The sequence below is a fragment of the Colletotrichum siamense genome (assembly GCF_013390195.1).
Source record: "Colletotrichum siamense strain Cg363 chromosome Unknown KSG_Cg363_contig05, whole genome shotgun sequence".
NCBI classification, from domain to species: domain Eukaryota; kingdom Fungi; phylum Ascomycota; class Sordariomycetes; order Glomerellales; family Glomerellaceae; genus Colletotrichum; species Colletotrichum siamense.
Genome location: NW_023501018.1, coordinates 5111009 through 5137651, shown reverse-complemented (window position 1 = coordinate 5137651; position 26643 = coordinate 5111009). Strand labels below are relative to the sequence as shown.

Below are 26643 nucleotides of genomic sequence, written 5' to 3'. Positions count from 1 at the left end.
CCCATACCCGCTTTTACGATCTTAGTCTTGCTGGTTCTCGTATCCCTCGGGCTTCTCCATGCCGTTGGTCTCGAAGAAACGGCTCGTGCCTGGACGTGGTTAGCTAAGTGTGCTTGGACAGATTGGGAAAACAGCCAACTTACAAGAGTAACCCTTCCAGTCAAAGTTGTCCTTGGGGTTGCAGTGGCAGCGTCTGTCGAGGCGGACCTTCTCGCCGGTCGGGCAGTGGGTGAAGGGGACGTGGTAGTAGGCAATGTCGTTGAAGAAGTGGATTTGCTCCTTGGGCAGCATAAGACCGGCGGCAATAGAGTGCACAGGCGCATCACCCCATCGCTCGTAGAAGAAACCACCGTCCTGGTCGAGGGACTCGAAGTAGTCGATGTAGGCCTTGGAACGAAGCCAGTTAAGGTCACCAACCTCGAAGTTGGACCACTGATTGGCCGTTAGTTAGGTGGTCAGCAAATGGTAGAGCGGAGCAAACTTACGAAATGGCAGTGGTTGTAGGAGTCACCACCGTCGTCACTCAGAAAGCTCATGGAGTTGCCCTCGGCAATGTGCTCGGGGTGGTTCTTCATGAACTTCTTGGTGCTGTCCCAAAGGGTGGGGATGGTCTCGACGTACTCGTACAGACTCAGGACGAAGCTGTACTTCTTGTTGTTCTCCTTCATGAAGCGGAACGGGTCGTAGTGGATGTCGCAGAAAAGCTCAATGGAGGGCTCAACACGCCAGTAGTAGTCGTAGTTCATCATGGCGGGCTGGCGGAAGAAGAATCCAGACTCAAAACGGCACATGTGACGGTAGCTGACCGAGTCACCGTAGATGATCTTGCGCTGGGCCATGTCCTCGCGAACCTTGCGTGCCTTCTCCTGGTCAATGTGCTCGGGGAAAGACCAGTGCTCCTTGGGAATCTCGCCGTAGATGGTCTTGCCGGACACAAGGGAGGAAGTGACCTTCTTGAAGGTGGCATCGAAAGGCTTGTCGTTCAGGAAGACCCAGTCGTAGTTGTAGCGGCGGTTGAAGCGGTCCTCAACCTGGCGAATGGAACGGGCAATGTCCCAGATATCAGAGTTACGGGCGAGGGTGACGAAGGTCGCGTTCATGCGGGGACCAGGGGCAATGCCGCTGTTGAGGTCGTCCCAGCCGGGCTCGTTCGGGGTCATGGCCATGGGCCACTGCTTGGGGTCGTACTTCTCGCCAGCCTTGAGCACGTTGGCTGGGGGCTTGCTCGCGGCGTGTTCAGGTTCCTTCGCCTGGCCCGGCTGGCTTTGCTGACCTTGTTGTCCTTGCTGACCAGGTGCAGCGCCCTGTCCCGGGGACTTGAAGCTGCCATTCTCGAGCCTCACACCCTCGTAGCTGGAGTGGGAGATGAAGTAGAAGACGGCGAGACCCTAGGAGACAGACAATTAGAACCCTGACGGATGGATTTTGATGGATGGACAAGTGATTTTGGTGTTGTCTGGGAACATGACCGGAGGCCAAGAGAGGGCGCGACCACAGGATGCGCTGGCAGGAGGCGGCGAGGCGTCACTTACGAAGGCGGCGAAAAGAATGTATCGCACATATCGTGCGGAGCCGGTCGCCATCTTGACCGATTTTACCAGGTCGACGATGGGATCCCTTGTAGGTGAATAAGAGCTGGAGAAGAATCGAACAAAAGCGCACTTCCTCGAGGTGAACGAGGTTGAATAAAAAAAGAGAGGGAGGGAGATGCAGGAAGGGATACGAATACACAGACACGTCCAGGAAAATGTTCAGAGCGATGGACTGACTGGCTCGGACCAGCTGGAGCACCTCAGCACGCGGCAGCACTTTAGCAAACTGTGGCGTGGACTTCTAGGGACCTCGCAGACTCCCACAGGGTGCAGTGGGTACGAATGCAGCAGCGTACGCAGTGCGTCTGCCCCGAAAAAGGGAACGCTAGTGGAGGAAGTCCCGCGACGTCGATTAAAGGGGGTGGGGCAACAATTGCTGAACTGGCCTGAACCCGGGGCTACGCAACTCAAAAAGTGCCCTGCCGCAGGACTCAGATACACCGGACGAGAGACATGCTTCTGCAAGGAGTACAATGTCCTGCACCCTTTCAAGTAGCTGAACTGCTGCTGATGTTGCTGATGGTCCAGAGTACGGATACTGACGGTCAGAATTAGACTCAGCCAAGACAGAGAGGGAGCACCATGGCGCAAGCAGCTACAAGCTCAACTCAATAACTCAAGTCAACGCGCTGACATGAACATGTTCCTCTGCTAGGTGCCTTGAGGAGGCGAGGCCACCATGTATCACTCACATCAACTGCCTTGTGGCCAGGACTCTTCATCCGTCCTACGGCGTCCATCCGAAGACCATGTTCAATGCTGAGGACTGACAATGACATGAGGTGGTGACAGTACCGGCATCCGTAGCAAGTACTCAAGAAAAGTCTCGAGTACCTCATTCAACACAGGGGTCTGAAGTGGGCTCTGGGCGTCGCGTTCCTCTGACAGCTGTGTACCTGCTACACGCTCCTCTCCGCCGCAGCAGCTGCCGCGTACCCGTTCCCTCTGGCTTGGGTTGCTCCGCGGGCCATGATCGGAACAGGGGAACGTGGCCACTGTGAGAATCGATGGCCACCGCCTCAGCCCAGCTGCATTCAGGCACATCAGGCCCAGGGCCTTCCCTTGCGAACCGAGAACCAGTCGATGGGAATTTCTCCGTGCCATCGGCCTTGCTTGCCCGTGCAAGCCGTGCGACGGGATGATGGGGGTGGGAAGCTCCCATACCACCCGACATGAGACTTGGCTAGAAGAGGCCACCGCCCTGTGAGAATATCAGCTCTCGTTTGGCCTTCTGTTCCTCGTTCTGTCCAGCACTCTTGGTGGTCCCCCCTGCGCTGCCTTCTCAGACCTATAAGTACAGATAGCATATTAAAAATATGTACACCTGTACACCTACTCAAACTCTCGTTGCCCCTGGCAGATCTAGCGGCCTCGTGTTAAGTGAAGATACATTACCATTGTAAAGTCCCCGGGGATGCTGGTATCTCCATCTTCAGAGACAACATGTACCTCCCGATAGTGTCACATCGTGGAATCTGGTACTTGCCTCTTGGCTCTTTCCAGCAACGGGACACATTTCGACAACCCCAAATTGGCTGCCCCAACTCATTTTAGGGCCTTTGGTTCGTATTGAATCCAAAGCCAAGATGCTGATCGTCAACGACTTTTCCTGCCGTAGACAGAGCCGAGTGAAGCCGCAAACGATAACTGTGCTGCAAGCATAGAATAGCAGAACATCGGTCCACATGGAACCATCAGTTAACGCTTTTTCCCACAGTCATCACGAGGCTCAGCAGCACAACCATCAACTACAGATGCGCTGTTGACGGCGGACAGTCCGAGATCAAGACACCATCTCACTTGGCACTGGGCGCCTGAGTGATCGTGCTTTCATGCCGACGGCGTCAAATCTGTAACCAAGTGCCTTATCTGGTACAGGGCAGGTTCTGGAACGCAGCCCTGCTGTCTAGTAGTCCTGTGTGTGTGCCAGTCAGCTATTCTTGTGTCTCCAGCATCTCAACGGGATGAACCTGTCAATCTCCAGGCAACATACTCTTGCCACGAGTAGAAGCAAACTCGCCGGAAATATGACTCGTCTCGCGATGAACATCCCAATCAGACGTTGCGTCCTGACAAGCAGACGTTTGCGGCACTCAAATCCGACAATGACGAATGCTGGCACCCGTTTCTCGGCTGTTCGGAGTGTCGACTGTTGCGTGTTGTAGTCGCCTGCAGAAGGAAATCTTCGTCCAGAGGACGCCTGAGGGCACAGCTTGAACAAAACCAGGCCATCGATAGCACAGCGGCATCAAAGTCGCCAGCAAAAGTTGACGGAAATAGCCAAGTAAACTGTTGCGCGATTGATCTGAAATGAAGGTATCCAGCGGCCGTTGTCTTAGCTTTGTCATGCCCAGAGTATCGGTTCCGCGATACCTGCTTGGGGGTAGCTGAGCTATTATTATTTCCAGTTTCCAGCCACGGAGGTCTTCAGCAGCGACTAAACATGGATCGCTTCATGACAGTGGCGGAGAATTCACACATGTCCTGTCCAGTAAAGTACGTTGAACCTAATACAGCATTGATCCAAATAAGGCTGAGTAATAGGATCAAGCAAGGGAAGGCATCGAAATGCTAACCATTGGACGAAGACATCTACGGAAATGTGTCTGATTTTTGTTCCCATCCTTTAAATAAGATGCTGAACGCGTTAATGACAGTCACATGGACTGCACTGCACCATCAGGGTTACTTCTTGCCGCAAAAGTAGCCCCCAAAACATAAGGCTGAGAGAAAATGGCCCTGCAGGTTGGCGAGCTGGGTGAAGTGGGTTTCTAGAGCCCCTAGCTAGGTATCGCGCATGCTGATTCTGGAGAGCTTCAGCTGGAGATGAGGTGAGCTGAGTAAGAATGCGACGACGCTGATCAGCTTCCCCTGGGAAAGTACCCCTCCAAGCACCTTTTGGCGCGGGAATACATGCCACGTTATGACGAGAGGGGCTGCTTGTCCCGCGGCGAGTGACTAATTCATCACGTGACATCATACCTTGCAGCTCGCCCGACCAAGCTCTGCCATTGGCCTGGGCGGTCCCTGGATGTGGGGGCCCAAGGCTCTCGAGCCTCAATTCCTCCCCACGAATGCGAATCGGTGCATCACCACTTCGGACATCGCATCCCAACCCCAGCGACGCGACACTGTTGTTTCTTTTCCAGCAACGCCTCTACCTGGCGCATTGTTTTCGACCCTGTGCTTTGGTAACATTGTTATCTCTGGATGTGGTTTTACTGAGCAACCCGGCTATAATCCTCCCGTCTATGCCCTGTCGCTTTGCTCGCCTCTTTTCGAATCTGGCTTTGACGACATCATGATAGTTTTGGGAGCCGCTCTACTGAAAGCCACAGACCTCTCATTCTCTTAGTGGTAAGTCACTGGCTGCTTCTCTAACTATTCCTTGAACTTGGCAAGTGCTTTCAATCCTGCTTCCTTGTTTGGCACCTGCGACTTTGCCACCCAACTGCGCGGGACAGAGCAAGCAAGCAGCCCGACTGCCTACTGGGTTTGGGGTTAGCAGCCTCACGAGGAGGCAGTGGGGAACGACAGGACCTCTCCTTCCTATCAGTTCAGAACTGAGGCCCTTAAATGGAGCAGAGATCTTCACTCTAGACCTCAGTCTCTCTGACTTCACCATACCATCTACTTCGCCATCCTAGTCAGATATCTCGAATCCGATGCTGACCAATACCTAGTATACAGCTATCTTTTCCACTGCTATTACCACGAAGACGGACCAGCCAAACACCATGTCCTTCTTCGGTTTCGACCCGACCCGTGGCGGCGGCCACAACACCTCCGCGCCGGGTTTCTCGCAAGCTCATGACCCGTTCGCCGGCCTCTCTCGCGGCAACCAAGAGGAGGACGACGCCGTCGACTTCGATGACACGTACGATGGTCTCGGAGACCAGCTCGAGGAAAGTGGCGACGCTTTCAACGACGACACCTTTGGCGGCGGCGGCGGTGGTGGCGGCGGAGACGAGATTATCTCTGCTCCTGTCGGAAAGGACTTCGATTTCTTCGGTCAGACGGCCAAGGTCTCGAATGCCATCGAGGAGGAGCAGGTTCGCTACAGCCGCCAGGTCCCCGCCTCGAAACCCGCGCCTGCCCAGGCGCCCGTCCAACATCACCATGTTCCTCAAGCTCAGGCCATGCCAAACTACTACTATCCTCCTCAGCCGGCCCCTCAGCCGGCCCCTCAGCCTGTTCGCACTGGCTACGAGAAGTACAAGGAGGCGGAGCCCATCCCCGACCTTCACGTCGACGCGTCTATCTGGGGCGTGCCTTCCAAGAAACCCGCCGCCGCGCCTTCTCCCCAGCCCCAGGCCGCACCTGCCTCCAGTAGCCGCAAGATCATGAGTCTCGAGGAGGTCGAAAAGGCTATGCGCGAGCAAGCCACCAAGCGACCAGCCCAGGAGCCTGCCCCTGCTACACAAGGATACCCCCAGGATTACGGCTACGCCCACCCGCAGGCTATTCAGCAGCAGCAGAGCTTCCACGGCTCCGACCAGCAGCAACAGCAGCGCGGCAGCCAGGTGCCTCAACACGCTGGTCAGGGCCATCCGGTTACCATTCTTCAGCGTCCTCAGTCTCTTACCTCCAAGCCGACCCCGCCCATTCAAAACACCCCTAGCCCGCTTGCTCAGCCTCCTCACTCCCAGGCTCCCTCTGTCCAGCCGACTCAGATTCTCCAAAACCCTAACCGACTGTCTGGTGATGCTGCTCGCATTGGTGCCCAGGGCCCTCAGCCTCATGGCCATCAACAGGCTCACGGTCAGAATGCACACCGATCACAGGGTTCGTCAGGTCGTGTACCTCAGGTCTCCCAACACCAGCACCTGAACCACCTCTCCGAAGATGAGAAGGCAGCGTACTTGGATCAGGAGACCAAGCGTGCGAAGCGCAACCACAAGATCTGGCTTCTTTCTAAGGACAACGGTCTCATGACTCCTCAGGACAAGAACTTTGTCACCCGCATCCAGCTGCAGCAGCTTGTCTCGGCCACCGGCAACCCGATTGACCACAACAACGAAGCCTCAATCGCAGAGGACTTTTACTACCAGGTTCTTAGCCAGATTCGCGGTGGCCAACGCCAGAACCCTAACCAGCCCCTGAACAACTTTGCTCAGACCTACCTCTTCCAGACTGGAAGTCGTCAGGGCAACATGAGAAGACAAGGAAGAACTGCCGAGAACCACGTGCAACGCATGGAGCAGCAAGTCCAGCGTGCCGTTGAAGCCGCCAAGAACAAGCCCAAGAATCCCCAGCTTGTCATTGCTGGCAGTCTCGGAAAGATCTCCTTCAGCAACGCCAAGACACCTAAGCCACTGCTCAACATCAAGCGCACCGATAGCAGTGGTGACGCCCAGCGTCCTGGAAACGGCAAGCGTCACCACACGGAGTCCAACACTGTGGACCGTAAGGCCATCTTGAAGAACATTGAGAGTGTTTACACCACAGTCATGAAGATGGAGGACCACGCCCGCCACATTCCTCCCCCGCCCACCAATGGCAACGACGAGGAATTTCACGCGAAGCATCAGGAGTGGCTCGAGGTGGCTCAGACTCTCAACGGCCAGCTGTGGGCAGACCTCAAGGTTCACGAGCCTATTGGTGCTACCACCATTCACCCCTTCATCGCCTTCCTGTCGTTTCCCAAGGGTAAGAAGGCGATTCCTCGTGTCTTCAGACACATCAGCTTCGAGCAGCGCACCACTATTCTCACGATGGTTATCCTCCACTTGGATCAGCTGGATGTTGTTCGCGGTGCCCAGATGACGGATGGTGAAGTCAACCTAAACGCTGCCATGCGTGAGAGCATCGAACTCTTCTCCGCGGCTGTCATGCCCAGCCTCTTTGCCTACTTCAACGAGACCGAGCTCGATATCGTCACAGGTGTCCTCGGACTTATTACCAAGCTGAACATCGACCTCATTGCCAGAACTCGCGTGGGCTGCTCTATGTTGACTCTCATTCTGAGTCGTGCAGAGCTTCTCAAGCAAGGCGGTGGAGGCACCCCTCAGCTTTGGGCCGAATGGTAAGCATATCCTGATCGAGATTGAAAACATCAACTAACACACTCATAGGGAGCAAACCTTCAACCTCTTCTTCAACATCCTGGAGCCGACCCTGCATCATATCTTCCCTGGCAGCGTCAACACCGGAGAGGATGTTGTCGTCTGGCAGCTTCTTGCTGCCGTGGGTGTCAGTGCCAACCCTGAGCAGCAGCAGCGCCTGGTTCTTGCTGTCAAGGATCGTGTTCTCGACACTGTTGCCCACGCGAAGACCCTTCCGGGCGCTATGGCAACGACCCGGTTGGCTACGGTCAACCTGTTTATGCACTCCATTGGTTTGGATGTTGAATTGCTTCAGTAAGACGATATTTAGTGCGAATGATGGGACGATCACGGCGCGGACTGCGCCATCACACATGCTTGGGACGCTACACTTGTTTATTGATGCGTTGGAAGCTTGGGATGCTGCTAGCCTTACTCGACGCTTGGCCCGTATTTTTTGAGGGCATCGAAATCACCGGGAAGTTGTGGTACGGGGGCTACAGCTTGATGGAGACTTGGACTTGCGGGGGGGCTATCCCATGGCTATATGCACAAAACATATCTCGTGTACATTACACACGACTCTATGAGATGACGCCGCGAAAGTATTATTAGCGGTGCGTCGAGACCAGCCTTGCTAGTTAGAGCAAACAAAATCTGCATTTAAAGTAATAATCCGTCCCTGAACCGTTTTGTCTACAACGTACCGCAACGCCTAAGCTATGCAAATCAAAATGCTGGCCAGCATCACTTTATGTCAAATCCATGCTCGATGATGCCTGAGCAGGCGCAGCTCTAGCCTTGCCACCTCGCCTTGAACCGACAGCGCCACGAGCCTTGGGTTTCATCTTCCGTGCCTCTTCCTCTGCGGCGGCCGCGGCAGCCGCCTCGGCATCCTGCTCTGCCTGTGATACTGGCTTGGGCTTCTTGATACCACTGACAGCTTCCAGCAGTTCATCATCGCCCCATGTGGTCTCCAGTCTAGCCATAGACTCCGCCAGGTCAACCGTGGGCTTCGTCTCAGCCTCACCCGCCTCGATAGCGGCCTTCTTCTTTTCCTCATCCTCTTCGGCCGGGGGCGGCTTGTTGTCGCCAGGGGCGCGGAGAATAAGGGACTCCTGGTAAATCTCCCAGGCGGCCTCGTCGTTCTCGTCCGTGTACTTCAGCTTGCGCCAGGGCTCGATCTGGACCGAGCGCAGACGGTCGGCCATTGTCTCGTTCTTGGCCGCCGCGCCGTCGGGGGTCGTCTTGATCGTCATGTGAATCGCGCGCGCTGCCGCAGCGCCCTGGCCTCCTGCACCCGATGCTCCCGCCGCCGGTGCTGCGGCGGCGTTCTCCTTGGCGGCAGCTGCGGCGGAGGCGTTGCGCTCTTGTTGGGCTACTGCGTCGACGTGGTGCAATTGGGGCCGGAGATGGACGAGGTTTGTTACGGGTGTGAGGTGGAGATCCTCTAGTACTTTCGTAAGGATGTCTTCATCCGAATTGGGAGAGGAAAGCACTTACTGCCCTGGAAGACGCCAATCATGTACTGCACCTCCTTGTGATCGGGACACTGTCCGCCGAGAGTCTGCGTACGCAGCACCTTGTCCTGGCGCACAGCCTCGGGCCACTCGAGGTACATCTCGTCCTCCAGATCGATCTCGCCCCGCCTCTTGGGCCGGGGCGGCGGCGCGCCGACGCCGAAGCCTCCAGAGAGGCCGTGTGTGCCGCCGTTCTTGGCCTCGAGACTCGCCTTGAGCTGCCGACCCCACTTCATGCCCTTTTCCTTGTCATAAGACTGAGTGTAGTCGAGGGGCACGTCGACCTCGACCATGCCGGAGCGGGTCTTGAGGCGCATCTCGGTGGGCGTGGCCTGGCGCGGGTCGGTGCGGTTGGGTTGCTGCAGGACCCAGAGCTTGCGGCCCTGCGGGAGGGAAGGGTTGAAGAAGACGTCGTAGGAGGCGATGACGGGGTCGGCGTCGGCGTCGATGGGCTCGGGCGTCCCGGGGGACATTGTCGCTGTTGGGGCGGGCATTTTGCGGGTGGTGTTGGGTGGGAGGTGTGACTCCCCTCGTCGCGATGTGTAGTCAGACTTGGAGGTTTGGCTATGGGAAATTTTTGGATTGGAGAGAGAATGAGTTACCCCACGGTCGGAGACGTCAGGGCTTATCGATAAGAGTACAGGAGCTAATCCTGGTCTGGGCGGGTGGTGGGGGACGAGCTCCATCTCCTGTTGCTTCCAGGGCGGCGAGTGTTGCAGTGTAATTCGTCCAGCATCACAACATCAAGCAACACAACTTCAGTATGGTGTTCACGAAGTTGTCATTATTCCACGCTCTTTGCGAGCTGCCAATTTGTCAGCGAACACAGGGAACAGTCTGCACGAGTGATTGATACATCCTCAAAAGGGCCCAGGCAGCTGATGCGCCTCTTCTACTATCCGATGTCTGCTTTCCACCAACTGTACTCGAGAAACCTCAACATGCGACGGCTTTCATGATCGTCATCCATCACCAGATTCAAGGCGACTCAGCACTAAGATCTCAGTTCCTCCCAAGCCGCTCGAAGGATTGCATAATCACATTGGTGCCTTATCCTGCAGGTCTTTGTGAGCTTAAATGACGAAGACGAAGTAAACTCCTGCATCCGTCGTATCCACGAAAGATGCAATACCATCAGCTGGCCTTTAGTTGAGATGGATCTTGCAAGCCCATCCTTGCAATATCTGACGAACCATCTAGGTCGTCGAATCACTGTTGTATGTTAGTCGAGTTGACGCGACTAATTCCTTAGTCTCTCCGGTCTTAATGTTATCCTGCATCGGCCTTAGGACTAGAGCTCACCTCGACTACACAACCAATTCAAAGGCTGCAGGACGTTAGTTGTCTTAGCCTTCGGGAGTCTTGAGGTCCATGACAACTGGCAACGCTACGCCTTTTTCTGCACTCGTTAGAATCAAGTCCAAGTAGCGCTGATGAGAGACGCTAAACACCACGTGAAAGACTTACACAGGAATACTAAATGAAGGATGCTCAACCCTTTTAAGATCTAAGCACGGCCCTTCAGCTAAGTGGAATCGCGAGCATGCAGGAAGAAGCCGCAGAAGCCCTCGCGAGCACAAAATGGCGGCCGACGTCCCGAACTCTCTGAACTGGCTATCATTCGTGACGGGGATCCTGGGCTTTGCCCTGACGACACTCAACTTGATCGCTTTGTACGCCAACTTCGTCGCCACAATCCGCGCTGCGCCTAGCGAGATCCGCGACTCTCTGGGAAACCTTCGACAGCAGCTTTGCGAAGAACGCGAGGCGCTGCGTCACCAAACGAAAGAGATCAGGGGCAAAAGTAAACTACGACAGAAGATTTCTCACATCGGAGAAAAGAACGCCAACGCCGAAGCACGCAGGGCGCTGGAGTATGCAGAGAAGACGCTGCCGCTGCATTACATGACGCTCCGCGACCTCTGGAGAACCTTCAAGGAACTTGAAAGACCATTCTTGGTGGCGAGCGGGCACCGAGCCGAGGCGATTCACAACGGGGCTTCGTGGGGCGAGAACGACCTCGACGAGAAGGTCCGCAGCGACTTTGAGAAGCATGGTGAAATGGGGAGTTTTGCGGACTGGAGCGCGTTGTACAAGTGTGACTTTGCGCATCGCTTTATCTGGTGGCAAGTGAAGGATTCTGTGAAGAAGTTAGGAGACGAGGTCATGAGAGTCATGGCAAGGAGGACGGAGAGGGAGGTTACGTATACTCGAATGATGGTTAGGCAAATGTATCTTGGTGATATACCTGGACACGGTAGTGATAGGGGCCCGAGACGGCCTGGAGACGGTGGCGGAGGTGGAGGTGCAAGAAGGAGGATGAGTTGGGGTTCCTCGATATCAGCCAAGAGGAGGACGCCGCAGCCGAGGTACGAAGAGTCTTCTTCTTCCTCTCGGCAAAGCAGCGATGACGACAGCCGAACAACAAGACGAGGTTCAGGAAAAGGTAGAGACACGAGCCCGGTTTTCAGTGAGCACAGACTGAGTCATCCGCGGAGTGACGCTGCTACAGTCGGAAAGCACCGTTACAACTCTGGGCATCGTCGTGAGCACAGCAGAGGTGGATGGCAAGGATTTCGAACAAGGGCAGATCGAGCCTACGAGATTAGGGAGATGCGCAGGGGCCGCGGACAGAGGATTATTGAGGTTATCCCTGGGAGTGAGATTGATGATTACCCCCGAGCACGGCAGCAAGACGAGGAAAAGTGAGGCGCGGCATGCGGAGAATTGTAATGTTATTAGTCTCATGAAGATAATCTGCGTTGCTTTTCATTCCATGTACCAACTCAGAGAGCGTAGTCTTTCGAATGAGACCATCGTTCATAGGTCATCCTCCTCGTTCCAAGATACTTCTTAGTCGTTAAGGCGCCCTCGCAAGAATGGTCCCATACTTGGAATGGGTCTGGTTGCCGGCTTCGTCCATTGGTGAGGGCACAAAGTCTTTGACCTGCAAGCCTGCCTTCTTCTGGAACACGAGGATGATATCCGACCCCCCGAACAAGAAGGTTGAGATCTCGTCGCCCTTTCTCACTATATCCCCTTCTCTTACTGTCAACCTGACACCCGATACAATGGCCATGCCAATCGGCAGCACGGCCACTTTCCCGAGCACCGGGTTGTCGATGATGACGCAACCCCTAGTTTGGAGGAACTGGTAGCCCGGACAGTCGGGCACCTCCAGCACGGACTTGGAGTCTTGCCTCTTTCCTTCACCAGAGACCGGGATCTCTCGGATGGGTTGGCACTTCTCGTTGACCTCCATGTAGGCCGCCCCCTGGATGTTCTTTGCCTCGAGTACAGTACCGGATATAGGCGCATGCTGGCGGTGATAGTTGTACGTGTTGAGAAATGCATGCATCCAGATCCCGCCATTGAACTCACACGCATATTTGCTGCCATGTAGCAGGTTATCTATAGTCCATGGAATGCCCTTGATGAGAACCTCACCCATGTTGTTGATGGCTACAATGCTCTGGTTCTCAAGGCTGTTGTCGTACGTGCAGTCGGCAGGGTAGCAAATAACCTTGTCGTCATCCGGGTGAGAGATAGGCCTCATTCCCGGCTTCAGCTTGCGAGAGAAAAAGTCGTTGAAGGTACGGAACCCCCCTTCAGGCTCTACGGCTTCGTGATATTCGTACTTTGGGGAATTTTTGAAGGACTCCAGGGTCCGAGGGGTGACGGACATGGGAGTGTCCAAGAACTGCCCAATGAGCTGCGAGAACATCACTATCCAACTGGAGAGCGGACTCTGAGGTAGGCGGACCGACTCCGGTGTGATTCGAGTTTGCAGTCCAAGGAGCGGCTCCTGGTCGAGAATGAAGTAGAAAATGCAGAGGATGTCGTAAATGTCCTTGCTCTGGACGTCCTCCTCTGGCTGCCACTTCAACAAGTCATTAGCGAAGACGAGGAATCTGAAGCCGTTTGTGATTTTGAATCTTCTCATGTAGTCGGGGATCTTCCTTTTGGCCGATTCTACGGCCTTGTCCAGCCCTCCGGGGCCAGCCTTCTCGAGAAGACCTACGAGGACGATGATGGCCGCGTTGAATTTGGTGAAGTCGCCTTTTGCGGGGTCCGGAATGCTCGAGTCATCCATGCCTGAGCGATATTTTCCCATTTGGGCTGAATAAAGTTCTCCAGGAAAGCAGGCTATCGGCGGGGGTATCTTGAATAAGTCTCTGTGGCCTAATCTGGTGTAGACTTCAATGGAAGGTGCGTAGGCATCCTGCGACGGAGGAGCTCGTTAGGGACTATGGAGAAACCACAGAAACGGCCAAGGCAGTTTTGAAGAATGATGATTGATGCTGTAATGCGGATGCTTTCATCTTGTCTCAAAACGATATGATGCTATTGGTTGTGAGCTCCAGCCGCAACCGGGCCTCCAAGGCCTTTTTTTTTTGCATGTATACTGACCTTCTTGTTGCTCTTGTTTAATTATTAGCATTCGTGCCTCTCTCCCTTGTCTTTCTTGTCGTCCTTGTCGTCCCTTCTATTCGTGTTGTTTCTGACTCGTTTGCCCGAATAGCTAGGAGTATTCTACTGTCTCTGGAAGAGGATGTCTCAAACATGCTACGTCCATGTAATCATACCCCTGATCGCGCTAGGCGGCTTATGAATTTGTGGTCTTGTAAGTCGGCTACTGTTATGCCGAAAAGACCAAGATACACGGGCGCCAAATCATGGGGGCCACAAGGGCGCGCATCTCCACTGCTCTTCCGCTTTTCGAGGAAGTTGTCCATGATCATCCGAAGAGCTGTGTCTACCGTTTGACCTCGTACACGAGAGACTGCAGATTCGCCCATTTCTCTGTCGTTGGGCTGTGGCTCGTCTGTGAATGGTTCCTCGTGCTCTGCATTGGGGTCGAGGTGGTTGTTGAATTCGACGTCTACGATAGTAGACTTAACAAGTTTGGCTTGCTCAGGTTCGAAATACGGTTCGCTGATGTAGTGCTCGTCTGTGGTGCTATTGAGGCGTTTCGCTGAGTTGACATCCTTCGCAAGGTTTCGCAAGTCGAACAAAAGGACGCGCAACTTGTAGCCTAGAACAGGGTCATCGCGAACAATCGAAGTCGTGAGTTGTTTCAGTGTAGGTGGATTTGACTGGTGGCTAGGCTTGCCAGGCTTATTAGGTGACTTTCTTGAAGCTTTGCCTGTCATTACTAAGATATGATTGGACAGGGAGGTTAAGGATATATACTGATTGGTGATGTGTTTGAGGCGTTGAGCGTGTGGAAGACGATGGTGGTTGGGCGTTGTTGAAGGAGAGAGTGTTCAGTAGACTGCAGATTTGAGCAGGTCTATTTGATGCGGAGATCGTTTGCTAAATTCTCAGGGTTCAATGTTCCTCTTTGGACTTGAACCTAAAGTCTTCATAGCCTATAGGTGGTTCACGTGGCGAAGAAAATCTTGACCAAGCCAACCGGGTATCTGAGGCTACTAACTCAATGCGCCAGACTATTCACACCCCTTGTCAGCTACAAGCATCAGATTTCTTGGTGAAATCTTGTAATCGAAGATGGGTAAAACTTCCACGTTCTGCGCTCCATTCTCAACGAGAAACCAGTACCGATCAAGGGCAATTACACTCTCAACGACCTTGCAGCAAAGCACGCTCAATGTCCACAAAATCGCTACTTTGCCTTCGCAATTTCCATAACGAGCCTCATATTTGAGCAATTCAGCATCGCTTATATCGCTTTTGTCAATGCCCAGACAATGCATTGCTCGGCTCGCAAACTTTGTAAAGCTGGCCATGTCGCCTTTTCGCACTCCCCAAACCGGCCGATCTTGCTTGTCGAGTTCAATGCTCTTGTCGAAGAACACTTTCTCTAGAAGCGCTCGATAAAAGCGTCGTTTTGAGTATACCGACTCTTCCTTGCTCGGATCCGCCTTCTCCCAGTTGTTTGGTGCTTGACATCCGGTCATAAGGGCTGTGGCGCTCAAGGTGAGCTTTCTGTCCCTCATTTTTGCGCTGATCGGAAAGCCATTGGGGCAGCTGTCAGAAAGGGGCACAATGTGGTTGTAGCAGCAGCCAACTGCACCTAAACACTCGATGAAGGGTATTGTTGTGAAGTATCTGAGCATGTGCTCAGACAAGTTCCCGCAGGCGTGTAAGCCGACGAGCATGCATTTCTCTCCTCCAGCCCAGGCGGCGATCTCATCTGCCAGCGGTCCAGTGCCATCGATGTAACGCAGCAAGTGTTGTATCCTGTCCTCGATTCCAAGGCTGGCAGCGCACGATGTCGAAGCAGCAATCTGAGATTCGCTGCCATCTATCGCCAATACGTGCAAATTAGGGTAGAGGTAGGCAAGCGATACGGATAGGTAACCTTGCCCGGATCCCATGTCGATGATGCGAGTGATGTTGTTGGCTTGGCAAACCCCCTGGATGTAGGCAGTCGCAATAGAAACTTCATCGATCTTTTTTGTCTTCATCCGAGCTGTCAAAATTTCGGGCAGGGAGATCCTGGGACCGGCACGTTGGGTACGGGGAAGCGAGAGTGACCGAATAATTTCCAACCAAGTTTTCAGTGAGTCTGGTAGCCCTGGAATTGGCTTCAGCTTTCTGTCGTTAACTTTCGTGGTCGTGGTATCTGTTGATTCATCGATGCTATCGATCAAATCTTGCTGCGCCAGACGATGATCTGGCAGTGATGACCACCACGACGTCCAATCCGGAGGCAGTGCCTCCCACGCGTTATAAATCAGCGCATCATTGACATGGATACCGCCAGTAATTTGCTGAACCAAGGGGGTGTTGATGAACTCCAATAGATCCTCGGCGTACTCGTCGACGCTGAGATAATCTCCCGGCAGGTCAATCATGGCGAGCCAGCTGGGGTTGTCTTGATGTAAGATGATTGGGAGCAGATGAAGTTGGCAGCTCGCTGTTAGAAAACCCATAAACAGATTTGTTGTGGTAGGCGGTGCCTGACGGCAGAAAGGTGATGTTTCCCTTAGTTGTCGCCCTCCCGTGGCATCTCACTTCCAGAAACTTGATTATTGTATATGTTACATGCTGACGTTAATGGATACATAAAAGCCTGGAAAGTTTTTCAAAATATCAAGATTTTGCGGTTCGTTGTTGCAACCTGCGTGTTTTGTAACTGGGCTGCCTCAACAAATTTACCTGACAACACTAAGACACGAAACTGGTCTGAGCATTCTGATCAAAGAAGTTGGATTTTGAGATCCCTACAAAAAGAAACAACTATACAAACAGAAGAAGAGTCAATAAATTCTACTAATGCGAACAAGGTATTACAAAAAAAAAAAGAACACTTTGGAGGACCTATATATGTGCCAGACTATTGTCACCAGGAGTCTGAGATGCAGGGCATTTATGTTTGCATACACCTCGACTTGCATTTACCGCACCTTGCAAGTCTTAACAACATTTTGCACCAATCCATCCTTGCGTCGAAATTCGGGCGAGAATGATTCCATCATCTTCGGGGTCAGAGCACGACGAGCCTTGCCCGCCTCTGCGAATGCCTCCCGGGGTGGCTTGCCACCTCGCATGCCCGCAGCACCAACCAACATGCCAAGGATGGCGAAAGGAGCCGAGTTGGGATCTTTGACAATATCGACAATGGATATCGCGGCGTTTCCTGCTTCTCCAATAATCAATGCCATGGAAGCCAGGCGAGCGGCACCGCCCAGAGCCGTTGCGGCTTGCCCAGCAAAAGGGATGACAGCGAACACGATACTGAGAATGCCGAGGACAAGCTCGCGCGTCTTCGTCTCTTTCTGTTCCTTGCCAATCTCCTTGATCTCCTTGATGCTATTGGAAGCGTCTTGCATCATGAGGAGAGGCATGCTAAAGGCAGTGAGGACGTCGGCTTCATCAGCGTCGAGAACACCCATCCGCATCTCGATGTAAGTACCGACTATTGTCCCAACAAGAACATCGGTGGACGGAATTGCTTCCTCGATGATGCTCTTGGGGTTCTCAATCTCGATCTTGTCCTTGTCGCTGACTCTCTTCGGCCAGTTCTTTCTCATGTAGTAGTTCATGGTGCAGTCAACCGGGCAGATACCCGGTTGTGTCGGCGGGCACACACAGGGGTCATTAATGGCATCCATGTCTCGCCAAGTGATCCACTCCCTTTGTATGCCCGCCTTACTCGCCAAAGCATCGTAGAAGCCAGTTTCGTCGCGCATTGTGAAAGTGACGGTGCGAGGTCCCGGCGAAGGTCCAGGAGGGTAAGACAGATGGGCTTCGGTGCAAGGGCCCTCGCCGCTGTTGCACTTTGAACTCCACTCGCAGTCCATGTACTTCAACCCTTCTCCAGTGCCGATCTTCAAGAACTCTTCAAGACGGTCGTCTATTGAGTCTTTCACCCAATCGGCATACCACCAGAACTGCGAGACCTTGAGTCAGCTATCATTTACGACCAGCTATGAAGTAAAACAAAACCATCAAGACAAGCAGGTGAAAAGGGGAACATACTCTGTCGTCATAGTCACTCGAGCTTGCAACATCTCTGTACTCGGCGATCACCTTCTCAAGGTCTCTGATCAAAACGTTCAGCAACGCCATAGAACGGCAGTGGGGCGGTACGTTGTCGATGTTCTTCTCGAGATCGTCCAGATTCGTGGGCCAAGTCTCAGAATTGCATTCCAAGTTTTCCCCACCGTCGACAGTGAATCCACCTTCTTGACCCTCTGGTGCACCAAGGAAGTTGAGCAAATCAATGGCCCAATCGGTGGTGCCGCCAAAGTTCAGACCTTTGATCCAATCCGAACGCGTTGACTTGGTCGTGTCGCTCATGTATGCGACCCAGTCCGTCATGCCGTTCCCCATAGTGCCGTAGGTCATGATATCTGAGTTCGTGGGTCCGTCGTGCCACCTTTTGGCCTCGTACCCAGGCTCACCCTCCTCTGCAAAGGTGAAAATCTGGTCAAGCTCGGCATTGGATACTATTGAGAATTGGTCAGTTGATGACAGCAATGAAGAATGGAGGGGTTCCACTCACTGTAGCCGCCGGTATCCGTGCAGATACCGGGCTCGGCTTCAGAAACGGTTCGCGAGCCTGTGAACAAGCAGTTGCGTCCTGTGCAACTCTTGTCGGCCATGCGGAAGCTTCGACCATAGCTGGTGACTCCAACAATGATTTTATCAGCGGAGACGCCAGCCTTGGTAAGCATGACAAGGGAGTTCGTGGTCTCGGTGATATTGACGTGGGATCTCAGGCAGTTTCCATTCTCGCAGCCCGGGTTGGCATATTTGTTTCCGTAATCTACAGAGCAGAGATAATCGTCAGTAACGTTGTCCCAAAACAGGAATGGAGAAGAAATGGAGGATGGTAGGCGGTGAAATGTTTGGACTTACCCCATTGTCCATTAAGATCGTACGTCATATAAATGAAGTAGTCGAGCACCTTTGCCATGTCCTCCACAGGGAAAGGCTTGAGATACCAGTAAGAAGCTGGGATGGCAATCGAGAGCGAGCGACCATTCTTTCCAAGCTTGTCTCGCATGAGGCTCAGGAAGCGACTGTAGTAGATAGCATCAACGGGATCGCTACCGGGAATACCCTGGTCGTCAGCACCCGGATATTCCCAATCAAAATCGACACCGTCAAGTCCTGGATTCGCATCCAAAAAGCGAAGCACATTGCTAGCGACCCGCTCGCGATTCGTCGGACTAACAGCGTCGCGATACAACTGATAAGTGGCGGGATCAGTAGATTCGGCCCAACCGCCGAAAGAAATTATCTTCTTGAAAGGCGCATCCATGGAGACAAACTTGTCGAACTGGTCTTTGACGTTGTCGGCGATTTTGACGTCGAGATCAGGCGTGAGACCGGCAAAAGCAAAATGGATGTGTGTCAACGGGTAGGTCTCGTAAATGTCCATGATCTGACTTGCGTCCATAGTCAGGCATCCTCGAGCTTCGTTGTACGCCTGAAAATATCCGATGCGTCTGAACTCAGTGGGAGGACTCTTGTTGTTGGTGATCTCCATCCCGCAGTTGGAAATGCACCCGTTGGTGTCCTTCTTGAAGGCCCCAGGCGCTCCAGTATCTGCAGGCGACTCCGTGCAGAACTCGGCCGTAGTTCCGCAGTACCCCCATCCTGAACAACAAGATTTCAACGGGCATTGATTCAACTTGGCCAGATCCCAGCCATCATAAGTGCCAGAGGGCATCTGCGTGCCTAGCTTCTGGGGGCCACAAGCCACGTCGGGAAGTTGTACCGGCATCGGCGTGTTGCCCTTGCTAATGCAGATGATCTGGTCCTGTTTTAGACTGTTGCACCCAGCCCAGCCCCAACTGTTGGTGTTGTACTTTTCAAGGTCCGTCTCGCTGATTCCGTAGGTGTCGGCAATAGACCAGCAGAGGTCTCCCAAGCTGATACTATGGGTTGCACATATGCCGTTGGGTTGTGGCTGCGGTGTATTGTCTGGCAGAGTTCCCGGTGAACAGCAAACAAGTTGGCCAGGAATCAAATTCGCACAAAGATTGGTCTTGGTGTTGTACTTGAGAAAGTCTGCTCCCCTGATACCACATCGAGATGCCAGTGAAGCACAACCATCATCCTTTTCGACCTCAATAGCGTTACAGACCGCTCTGGGCGTCAAGTTGGAGACCCCGCGCTTTGTGGTAGAATTCGACGTGTAGTTGGAGGGGAGGACGACCAAATCGCTAGCGCCGAGCACGCCAACGCCTTCGAAAGACTTTGAACTGTTGGTGTGGTCTCTAACACACTCACCACTGGACCAAGTCTGCATAGCCCTCTGTGCTCTTCCAAGTTGATCAATTCCATTGACAGCAAACAGCCCAATGGTATAGGGGTTGAGGCTGTTTGTGTCGCATGATTGGACCAGCTCGCTGCCTTGTTGAACGCTCGTCGCGAAGGTATCAAGCACTAACGTGGCGACACTAGTAGTCACGACATCGGCACTGACATACAGAGCAACAATAGCTGTATCAACCCTCGCAAAAAGGATTGAACGGCCACATGAAGCAGTTTCTGCAAGATAAGACCCCAGCATCTTCGCGGCGGCGGCAGCAGCGTCAGCCCCAGACGATATAACACCTTTCGGGCTGGTCGACACAAGCAGTTGAAGAGTAGACTCAGATGCTCCGCAGACCTTTGGGCCGTTGTCTAGCGAGAACGTTGATATGGATTCATTGTTCTGGCGAGCCTCGACTGGCACATAGCGACGGACAGTACTAGTGGATTGAGGAGCCTCGAATGCACAAGTTCGGAACGTCTTGACGCTGCCAGTAACATGGAAGTTGAAGTCGAAGAGAAGAGGGGCCTTGCATCGTACAAGATCACCCTCGTGTTGCACACGGGTCCAGTTAGATGGATCTGGCCCAACAACACTGCACAGCTTGGGGCAATCGTCGATCAGAGGTGAGGACCAAGGAGTGTTGGTCTGCACATCTGATGCGGGAGATATGGCTTTAGCGCCGAGGTTGAGCTTCCGCTCGGTTGAGTTGTGGACGACTGAATCGTCAGGGATCAACACGGGCTTGCTGGGTATGGCTGACGATGTAGGCTCGGCCACATCATCAGTGGCATTGCGAGTTATATCGCTGGGAAGGGCGAGACCTAACGCAGCAAATGTAAGGAAAATGAAAGGTTTCATGATGATAAAAATGAGTGTGGATATGACCAAAAGGCCAAAATCAAACGATTGCCAGCAAAGCTGTAGTTGAGATTGAGATGATGTGTATAACGAAGGTAGCAGGCGAAAAGTCCAAGCGGAAGGGTCGACTGTGTTTAACTAAACTCGAATTCACGCTGTCTGTCGACGCCTGCAACTCGCAGCGCATATTTTCGCTCGGCTCCGATGAAGCCTTGTTGCTGTTGCACTGCAGCCTGTTTTCGTGTTCCTGGTGTCTAGATTGTGTTGGACTTGGTGATTCTGACGCCAAGGCTTCAAAGTTCGCCTTTGGTGGAGATGATTAACTGAAAGCGGCCTGCTTTCCGAATGGACTTTGGTTCGGCCCTTCTGTTGACGATTGAAAATGGATCCACGAAGGCATTGCTTAGCGTGAACATGGAGCGTCAAGCAGGGGACATAGTGATTTTACCCCCCTGCAAGGCCGTCCGGCCTTGGCTGCCGTGTACTGTTCGACTGTGCCGCAGGGCTGAAAGATCGGCCGCTGATGTGAGGTTGCATTTGACTTTGTGAACCAAAGGCCAGACTTGTCTAAGTGACCTGATCGTAATCACCGACGATGGGTCGTTTCTGCAGGTGGTTCCTGCAGCATCAGGAAGGCCGGAAATGGTGTGCCTCGCTTGTGATTATGATCCTTCGAAATCTCACGAAACGAAGGAGATACGGTCTTCTCTGACTAGCACAAGCAGGCATCGAGCTCAGCATCTAGTTATCCGCGTCTTAATACGATAGTCTCGCAGTTTCTAGTGACCCTCGACTCGTTGCGCAAATCTGAAGGCAACTTGCTGATTTTCCCTCCTCGGCTTTCGCTCATTTCATGCCTCTTGTCACTCTTTGAAGTCTTTCTTTACCAAAATGCAATTTTTTTTGCGTACAATCCTTTTCTTAGGCCTTCTATGGCTTTTCGCTGAGCTGCCAGTGCCAGTTGCGGGACAGATCAACTACTTGTCCCATGCAAACGAACGTATTCACCTATGGACTCGCTATGATACCTTCTGGTAATGCGCTCTATCGTTAAACTTGATGAAGAGCTCGCAGCTGACCTACGCCACAGCGAGATCGAGGGCGCCGACAAGCAAAAGTACATGCTTCCACAGCACACGGGCAAGGGGAAGCCCTCACCTTTTCCTCGTTATGCAAACAAGGGTACCGGACCCAATAATAAGCTCACGTATGGCCAGTTCCAAGCTCGCGTCGAAGGGCTTGAATGGGCTAAAATGCTGCCCGAGGACAAAGCCAAATATGAGCAGCTGAAAGCACCGTGGTCAGACGTCGACGGAAAGACACCGACCACTTACCAGTGCGCTGATCAGCTCATGGAAATGGGCCTGGATAAGCAGCTGAAAGTGACTGAATTCGACACGACGCTGGACAACAAACGGTTCTCAGCCGACTACAAGCCCAAGAGAGGAGGAAACCCCTCTTTGTACAACAAAGACGACCCCTTCAACTCGGCCTACTCGTACTTTTCGGAGCGCGTCGAGAAGCAATTTCAAGACTTCCGCAGCAAGGACGATCCCAAATTCAAAGCCGTCATAGAGAAGAACAATAACTTAGGCAAGGAGCTTCTTGAGAGTATTACCACTCTCCGCGCCGAAGACAAGCTCAACCATATGTACAAGCAGTTGCAGGATGGCGTGGCCGATGAGAAGCGCAAAGGCCTCGGCGTACCCAAAGACAAAATCGTCGTGGAGAGCAACGCGCCATCAAAGGTGCAAAATGGCAAACCTTACCAAAATATCAACATCGCACAAACAATGGCCAACGCCTGGGCCGACACCAAGACACGCGAAGAACTGCAGGCTAAAGGCTTCAAAAACGCGGATGACCTTGCAAACTGGGCCAATGACTTGGGAAACCCCGACAAAACGCAACCTCAGGACTGGTCTGAACTAAACAAGAGCCACTTTAGATCAGCAAAGACTTGGAACTCTGGGCTGGTGAAGTCGAAGATGACCGTCGCAGAGTTGAGCAAGTGTGTTTGAAGGTTTCCTGCCATTCAATAATGATTGTGTGTCTCCTGTGACACCTGTCCGCAGGTTACAATTCGTGTGGCTCTTTCATCATTCAACTTTCTTTTGAACAACTTTCTTTTGAACAATATTAGCTAGTATCCTTTTGTCTTCAACATATAATGGCTTGGTCAAAAAGCATATCATGTTTGGACGGAAGTCAACTTTTGACTCCGCTTCTATCATCACTCTTGATATTCATTCATCTTTGCAAATCTGATCGTCATTTTGCTGGTTGTATTCTTATTGTTTTCGCCCAATTCCAACTAATGTTTCTTCCAATAATGATTATCATGCAAGTATGGTGTACTCACTTCCCTTTCAGCTAACACATAGATCTAGCTTCCAATGTCAAGATAAAACACTGGTGTCATGTATTCGGGCATTTGCTCCTCCTTTCAGCCACTTTCTGCAGCTCTGTGAATTAGCCTCGGTCAAAAGCAGGCTCGAGGGGAGTATACCATCGAATTTAGCGACGAAATTGCTTTTCATCCTGCTGGATTTCAACCCCATGTCTACTTTCAACATGAATTGAGCTAATGCGAGGGCCTTCTCACGATAATCCCAAATGTGGATGGAAAATCAGACGTGAACATTCCTGGAAGGCACTTGCACATTCTCCATTCCGAGGCATTTACTGGACATGCAGGAAGCTACCTAGGCAACAACTTACCTAATTCTCGGACAAGACTTGAGCTTTTTTTTGATGCAGGTACAAAGGAGCTGTGGTGATTAACGGGCCAGCCTGCTTAACCGTCTTGTTACTATGCCAGATTGGTGTTATCAGATCTCGCTTACACCAAAGTCAGTTAGAAGTCGGGTTTGGGCGGGAATTTGCCAAGACGCAGGACTCAGCCCGCCTAGCCCGGGGAACCTTTTCATGCAGGGAACACAGAAAGAGGGACTAAAAAACGTGTGTTCTCAGTCTTCTCAAGATCTAACCCTTGGTTCCTCCACCTGCGTCAGGTCCACCGGCAAACAGGGATTCAGAAGGAAGTCGTTGAAAGATGGATACTTACTAAGCCCAATCTGGCTCTAGCGCGCGTTTCCTCCTATTCTAGATTTAGGCATAAATTTAAGCGTCCTTGTTCAACCTTCGAATACTTCGAGTGACCTCCCGTGCCTCCCGGGCAAAGCCTGATCGATGGAGACCTCATGAAATCGAGAATAGTTGACGCACCACAGCGGAGCGCGGTCCAAAGTGACCAATCTGTTCAAGGTTCCCAGTTGCGCAGCCTGATGATCTCGTCAACCGAGGAATAAGGGCCCGGCCCATGTCCATAGTGGCAATTCGTTTTGGATCTTTTGTATCCTCGGCTTCAAGGAGACAACATTTTACCCTCTTGAGCGGTCGGCCGCCTTTTTGTTCATCTGCTCAACTGATTGTTTTCGTCTTCTTTGACTCCAGAACTCGACATGGCACCAGACTCGGAGCTGACGGCTGACTGCTGTGCCGCAATCCGCGGCGAAAAAGTCCCTCGAGACCTCAGAAACATCATCGCCCGGTCTTCGCTCATCCGTGGCATGCGCCTCCACCTCGATTTTGCCACCAGTCAGGATGTCAGCAATCTCTGTCTTCAAGATCCGCAGATTGCACGGGCTCGGAATGCCCGACTGATCATGAGCGATGTCATTCCGAGCACTATGGGTCCTCAACAGGAGCCGTACTGCATCTGGTTTCCCAAGGTAGCCTCCGAAGACACGTACCGCCAGTTGGTGCAGCGTTATCCGCAGATGCGCTACCAGGTTGGTCGTGCCTGTGCAGCCGGTGGCTACGACACTCTCTATCAGGAACTGGACTTGCTGCCGGACGTTTCCATTGCTGAGGAGGCTAGAGAGAGCGACACGGATGGCGGCCGTCTCATTTACGACTCTATCATGAGTCGCTCCTGTCGCTACTCGGTCATGAACGATGACACGTTGACCATCCGATTGGATGATCCATTGTCTCCCGCCTTCTTGAACGGTGATACGGAAACTCGTCTACAGCTTTACCATCGCCCAAACACCCCTCGGCAATTTTCCAAAACTTATCCTGGTATCGAAGAGGACATGCACATCAATGACGAATACACTCCTCCCGAGATGTACTCTGAGTTGGAAGAGTTCGAAGTAGAACTACTTCACCAGCCTTTACCTCTTGATCTGCCAACTGTCAAGAAGAAGCTTCTCATTTGCATGGCGGCTTTTGAAGGAAATATCGATCGTTATGTCAGGCTGTCACGGGCAACGCGTGGTATCGACCGTGAGGAGACTCTCTGCATTGTCCGCGGAATCTACCATCATACGATGTTCGCCCGCTGGTGGGCTGGAGAAATCAACCAGAACACGACGAGAGTCCAGGCCATCAGGAACACCGAGACAGGCCATAGACCTCTTTCCATGATTCAAGAAGCCATCTCAGCCCGACGGATCATGATCAATGATCCAAAGGAGTTTGTCGAGAATGGCTGGCCGGCTGGCGCGCCTAAGCCGTACCTTATCTGGTGGCCACTCCGTCCAACTCGGGATATGCTGGATTTATTGGCAGAGAAAGTACCAGAGATGACCGAGCAAGTCGCTGTGGCCGCGATCTACTGCGACTATCATGACGTTTATCGACGACTGCAGCCAGAGCCCAACTGGCGCCTCTACGCTGCCGCTCGCGACTCTCATAACCCTTTCTACATCCAGGACCTTACGAAGCGGGCGACTGAACAACACATCAACATTGACGCTTCGAGTGAGCAAGATCCCGATGGCAAGTGTCTAGGTCTGGACTTGGAACCAACGGAAATTTTCAATTACTACGAACGACAGGAGGTCCACAACTTCATCACAAGCAGAGAAGGGCCGTACGGTGGCTTCGGTCCTGATTGTCGCATGGCAGAAGTTGGTGTTTGGGATAGCATGGGACTTCCTGAATAAGATAGTACAACACAACTGAATGATCAAGAGTCCTAAACGAAAATGCAGAAACGTATTCGCTGAAAGATTACATGTGATTTACCATACTTCCATCTGCTATGTGAAGTCGAGGCCAGGAATCCAGTGATCGTCTGATTCTCTCAATCCTCGGCCTTGCTTATGCTTGAAATCCGCTACTCGTCGTTCACATGGGTCATTCTGAAAGAAAGTAGTCACGAGCCTCAGGTGGCGACATGGCTAGAAGTTAATTTCCTGTTGAAAGTGACTCGGCGCGAAGGATTCATGGCAGCATGCCTTGTGGACTTGCCGAGCCAAATTCTTGACAGGGACATGTACCGTCAAGTACTTAGACTGAGCTGACAGCGGGTACTCGGAAGTACGATTGCGGCACGGGGCGGCTGGGTCGCGGAAGTTTCCCGATACGCTTGGCTTGGATGGGGCGAAAGCGAACCCCAGCGGTTCTTAGTTGTCTTTTGTTTCCCGCCCAGTACTTTGACAAAGCTTTTCTATGCATGTGACCGAATACTTTGAGACAGGATTCGATTCCCAGATATGCCAAGATTACTCGTCTTTAAACACTGTAAGGCAACAGATTCCGGCATGGCGCAGTGGTTCCATTGCTGCTTGTAATCTTCGCTTCGGAGTCTCCCCACTACGATAACACAAGATCTCTTCAACTTTCCTGATGAGGATATCGGTCTATGGAGACAACAAAATTCAGCTGGGGGCACAGTTCATGATCCAAGCTTACTTTCCAATAGAACATGCCGCGATCAGGCAACGAGCTTCCAAAGTTTCAAAGTGGACCTGGTCGACGCCAAGACACCGGTTATCCTCCCTACTTCCAGTCATCGGAACTCGCCGAGAAGAGTCTCATTCAACGTTCTGGACTCCGACGGCCTTGCCTTCTGGGATGAAAGCTTGATCAGTCGCTAG

The 26643-nt window shown here is 52.6% G+C and overlaps 9 protein-coding genes across 9 annotated transcripts; 4 read left to right on the top strand and 5 right to left on the bottom strand.

The window, feature by feature from the left end:
* Nucleotides 1-21: 21 nt before the first annotated feature.
* Nucleotides 22-1583, bottom strand: MNT1-1 (Glycolipid 2-alpha-mannosyltransferase 1; the record flags this gene model as incomplete). Its single annotated transcript, XM_036640788.1, has 4 exons — nt 22-89; nt 144-432; nt 486-1388; nt 1533-1583. 4 exons carry the CDS (start codon nt 1581-1583, stop codon nt 22-24), a joined length of 1311 nt encoding a protein of 436 aa, XP_036495045.1.
* A 3746-nt stretch (nt 1584-5329) lies between these two features.
* Nucleotides 5330-7955, top strand: CGCS363_v008938 (DNA topoisomerase 2-associated protein pat1; the record flags this gene model as incomplete). Its single annotated transcript, XM_036640787.1, has 2 exons — nt 5330-7617; nt 7667-7955. The coding sequence occupies 2 exons, from the start codon at nt 5330-5332 to the stop codon at nt 7953-7955; spliced, it is 2577 nt and encodes an 858-aa protein (XP_036495044.1).
* Nucleotides 7956-8388: 433 nt separating this feature from the next.
* Nucleotides 8389-9629, bottom strand: rpc37 (DNA-directed RNA polymerase III subunit rpc5; the record flags this gene model as incomplete). The annotated part of the gene is made up of 2 exons (XM_036640786.1): nt 8389-9086; nt 9140-9629. The coding sequence occupies 2 exons, from the start codon at nt 9627-9629 to the stop codon at nt 8389-8391; spliced, it is 1188 nt and encodes a 395-aa protein (XP_036494858.1).
* A 1108-nt stretch (nt 9630-10737) lies between these two features.
* On the top strand, nt 10738-11567 carry CGCS363_v008936 (uncharacterized protein; the record flags this gene model as incomplete). Its single annotated transcript, XM_036640785.1, has 2 exons — nt 10738-11376; nt 11424-11567. 2 exons carry the CDS (start codon nt 10738-10740, stop codon nt 11565-11567), a joined length of 783 nt encoding a protein of 260 aa, XP_036494206.1.
* Nucleotides 11568-12016: 449 nt separating this feature from the next.
* Nucleotides 12017-12514, bottom strand: PSD3 (Phosphatidylserine decarboxylase proenzyme 3; the record flags this gene model as incomplete). Its single annotated transcript, XM_036640784.1, has 1 exon — nt 12017-12514. One exon carries the CDS (start codon nt 12512-12514, stop codon nt 12017-12019), a length of 498 nt encoding a protein of 165 aa, XP_036494874.1.
* A 2092-nt stretch (nt 12515-14606) lies between these two features.
* On the bottom strand, nt 14607-15977 carry Rrnad1 (the record flags this gene model as incomplete). Its single annotated transcript, XM_036640783.1, has 1 exon — nt 14607-15977. One exon carries the CDS (start codon nt 15975-15977, stop codon nt 14607-14609), a length of 1371 nt encoding a protein of 456 aa, XP_036494868.1.
* A 543-nt stretch (nt 15978-16520) lies between these two features.
* On the bottom strand, nt 16521-20752 carry KTXA-6 (Killer toxin subunits alpha/beta; the record flags this gene model as incomplete). Its single annotated transcript, XM_036640782.1, has 4 exons — nt 16521-17516; nt 17605-18074; nt 18131-18394; nt 18487-20752. The coding sequence occupies 4 exons, from the start codon at nt 20750-20752 to the stop codon at nt 16521-16523; spliced, it is 3996 nt and encodes a 1331-aa protein (XP_036494215.1).
* A 1037-nt stretch (nt 20753-21789) lies between these two features.
* On the top strand, nt 21790-22773 carry CGCS363_v008932 (uncharacterized protein; the record flags this gene model as incomplete). The annotated part of the gene is made up of 1 exon (XM_036640781.1): nt 21790-22773. The coding sequence occupies one exon, from the start codon at nt 21790-21792 to the stop codon at nt 22771-22773; it is 984 nt and encodes a 327-aa protein (XP_036494214.1).
* Nucleotides 22774-24216: 1443 nt separating this feature from the next.
* Nucleotides 24217-25707, top strand: CGCS363_v008931 (uncharacterized protein; the record flags this gene model as incomplete). The annotated part of the gene is made up of 1 exon (XM_036640780.1): nt 24217-25707. One exon carries the CDS (start codon nt 24217-24219, stop codon nt 25705-25707), a length of 1491 nt encoding a protein of 496 aa, XP_036494217.1.
* Between the last annotated feature and the right edge of the window lie 936 nt (nt 25708-26643).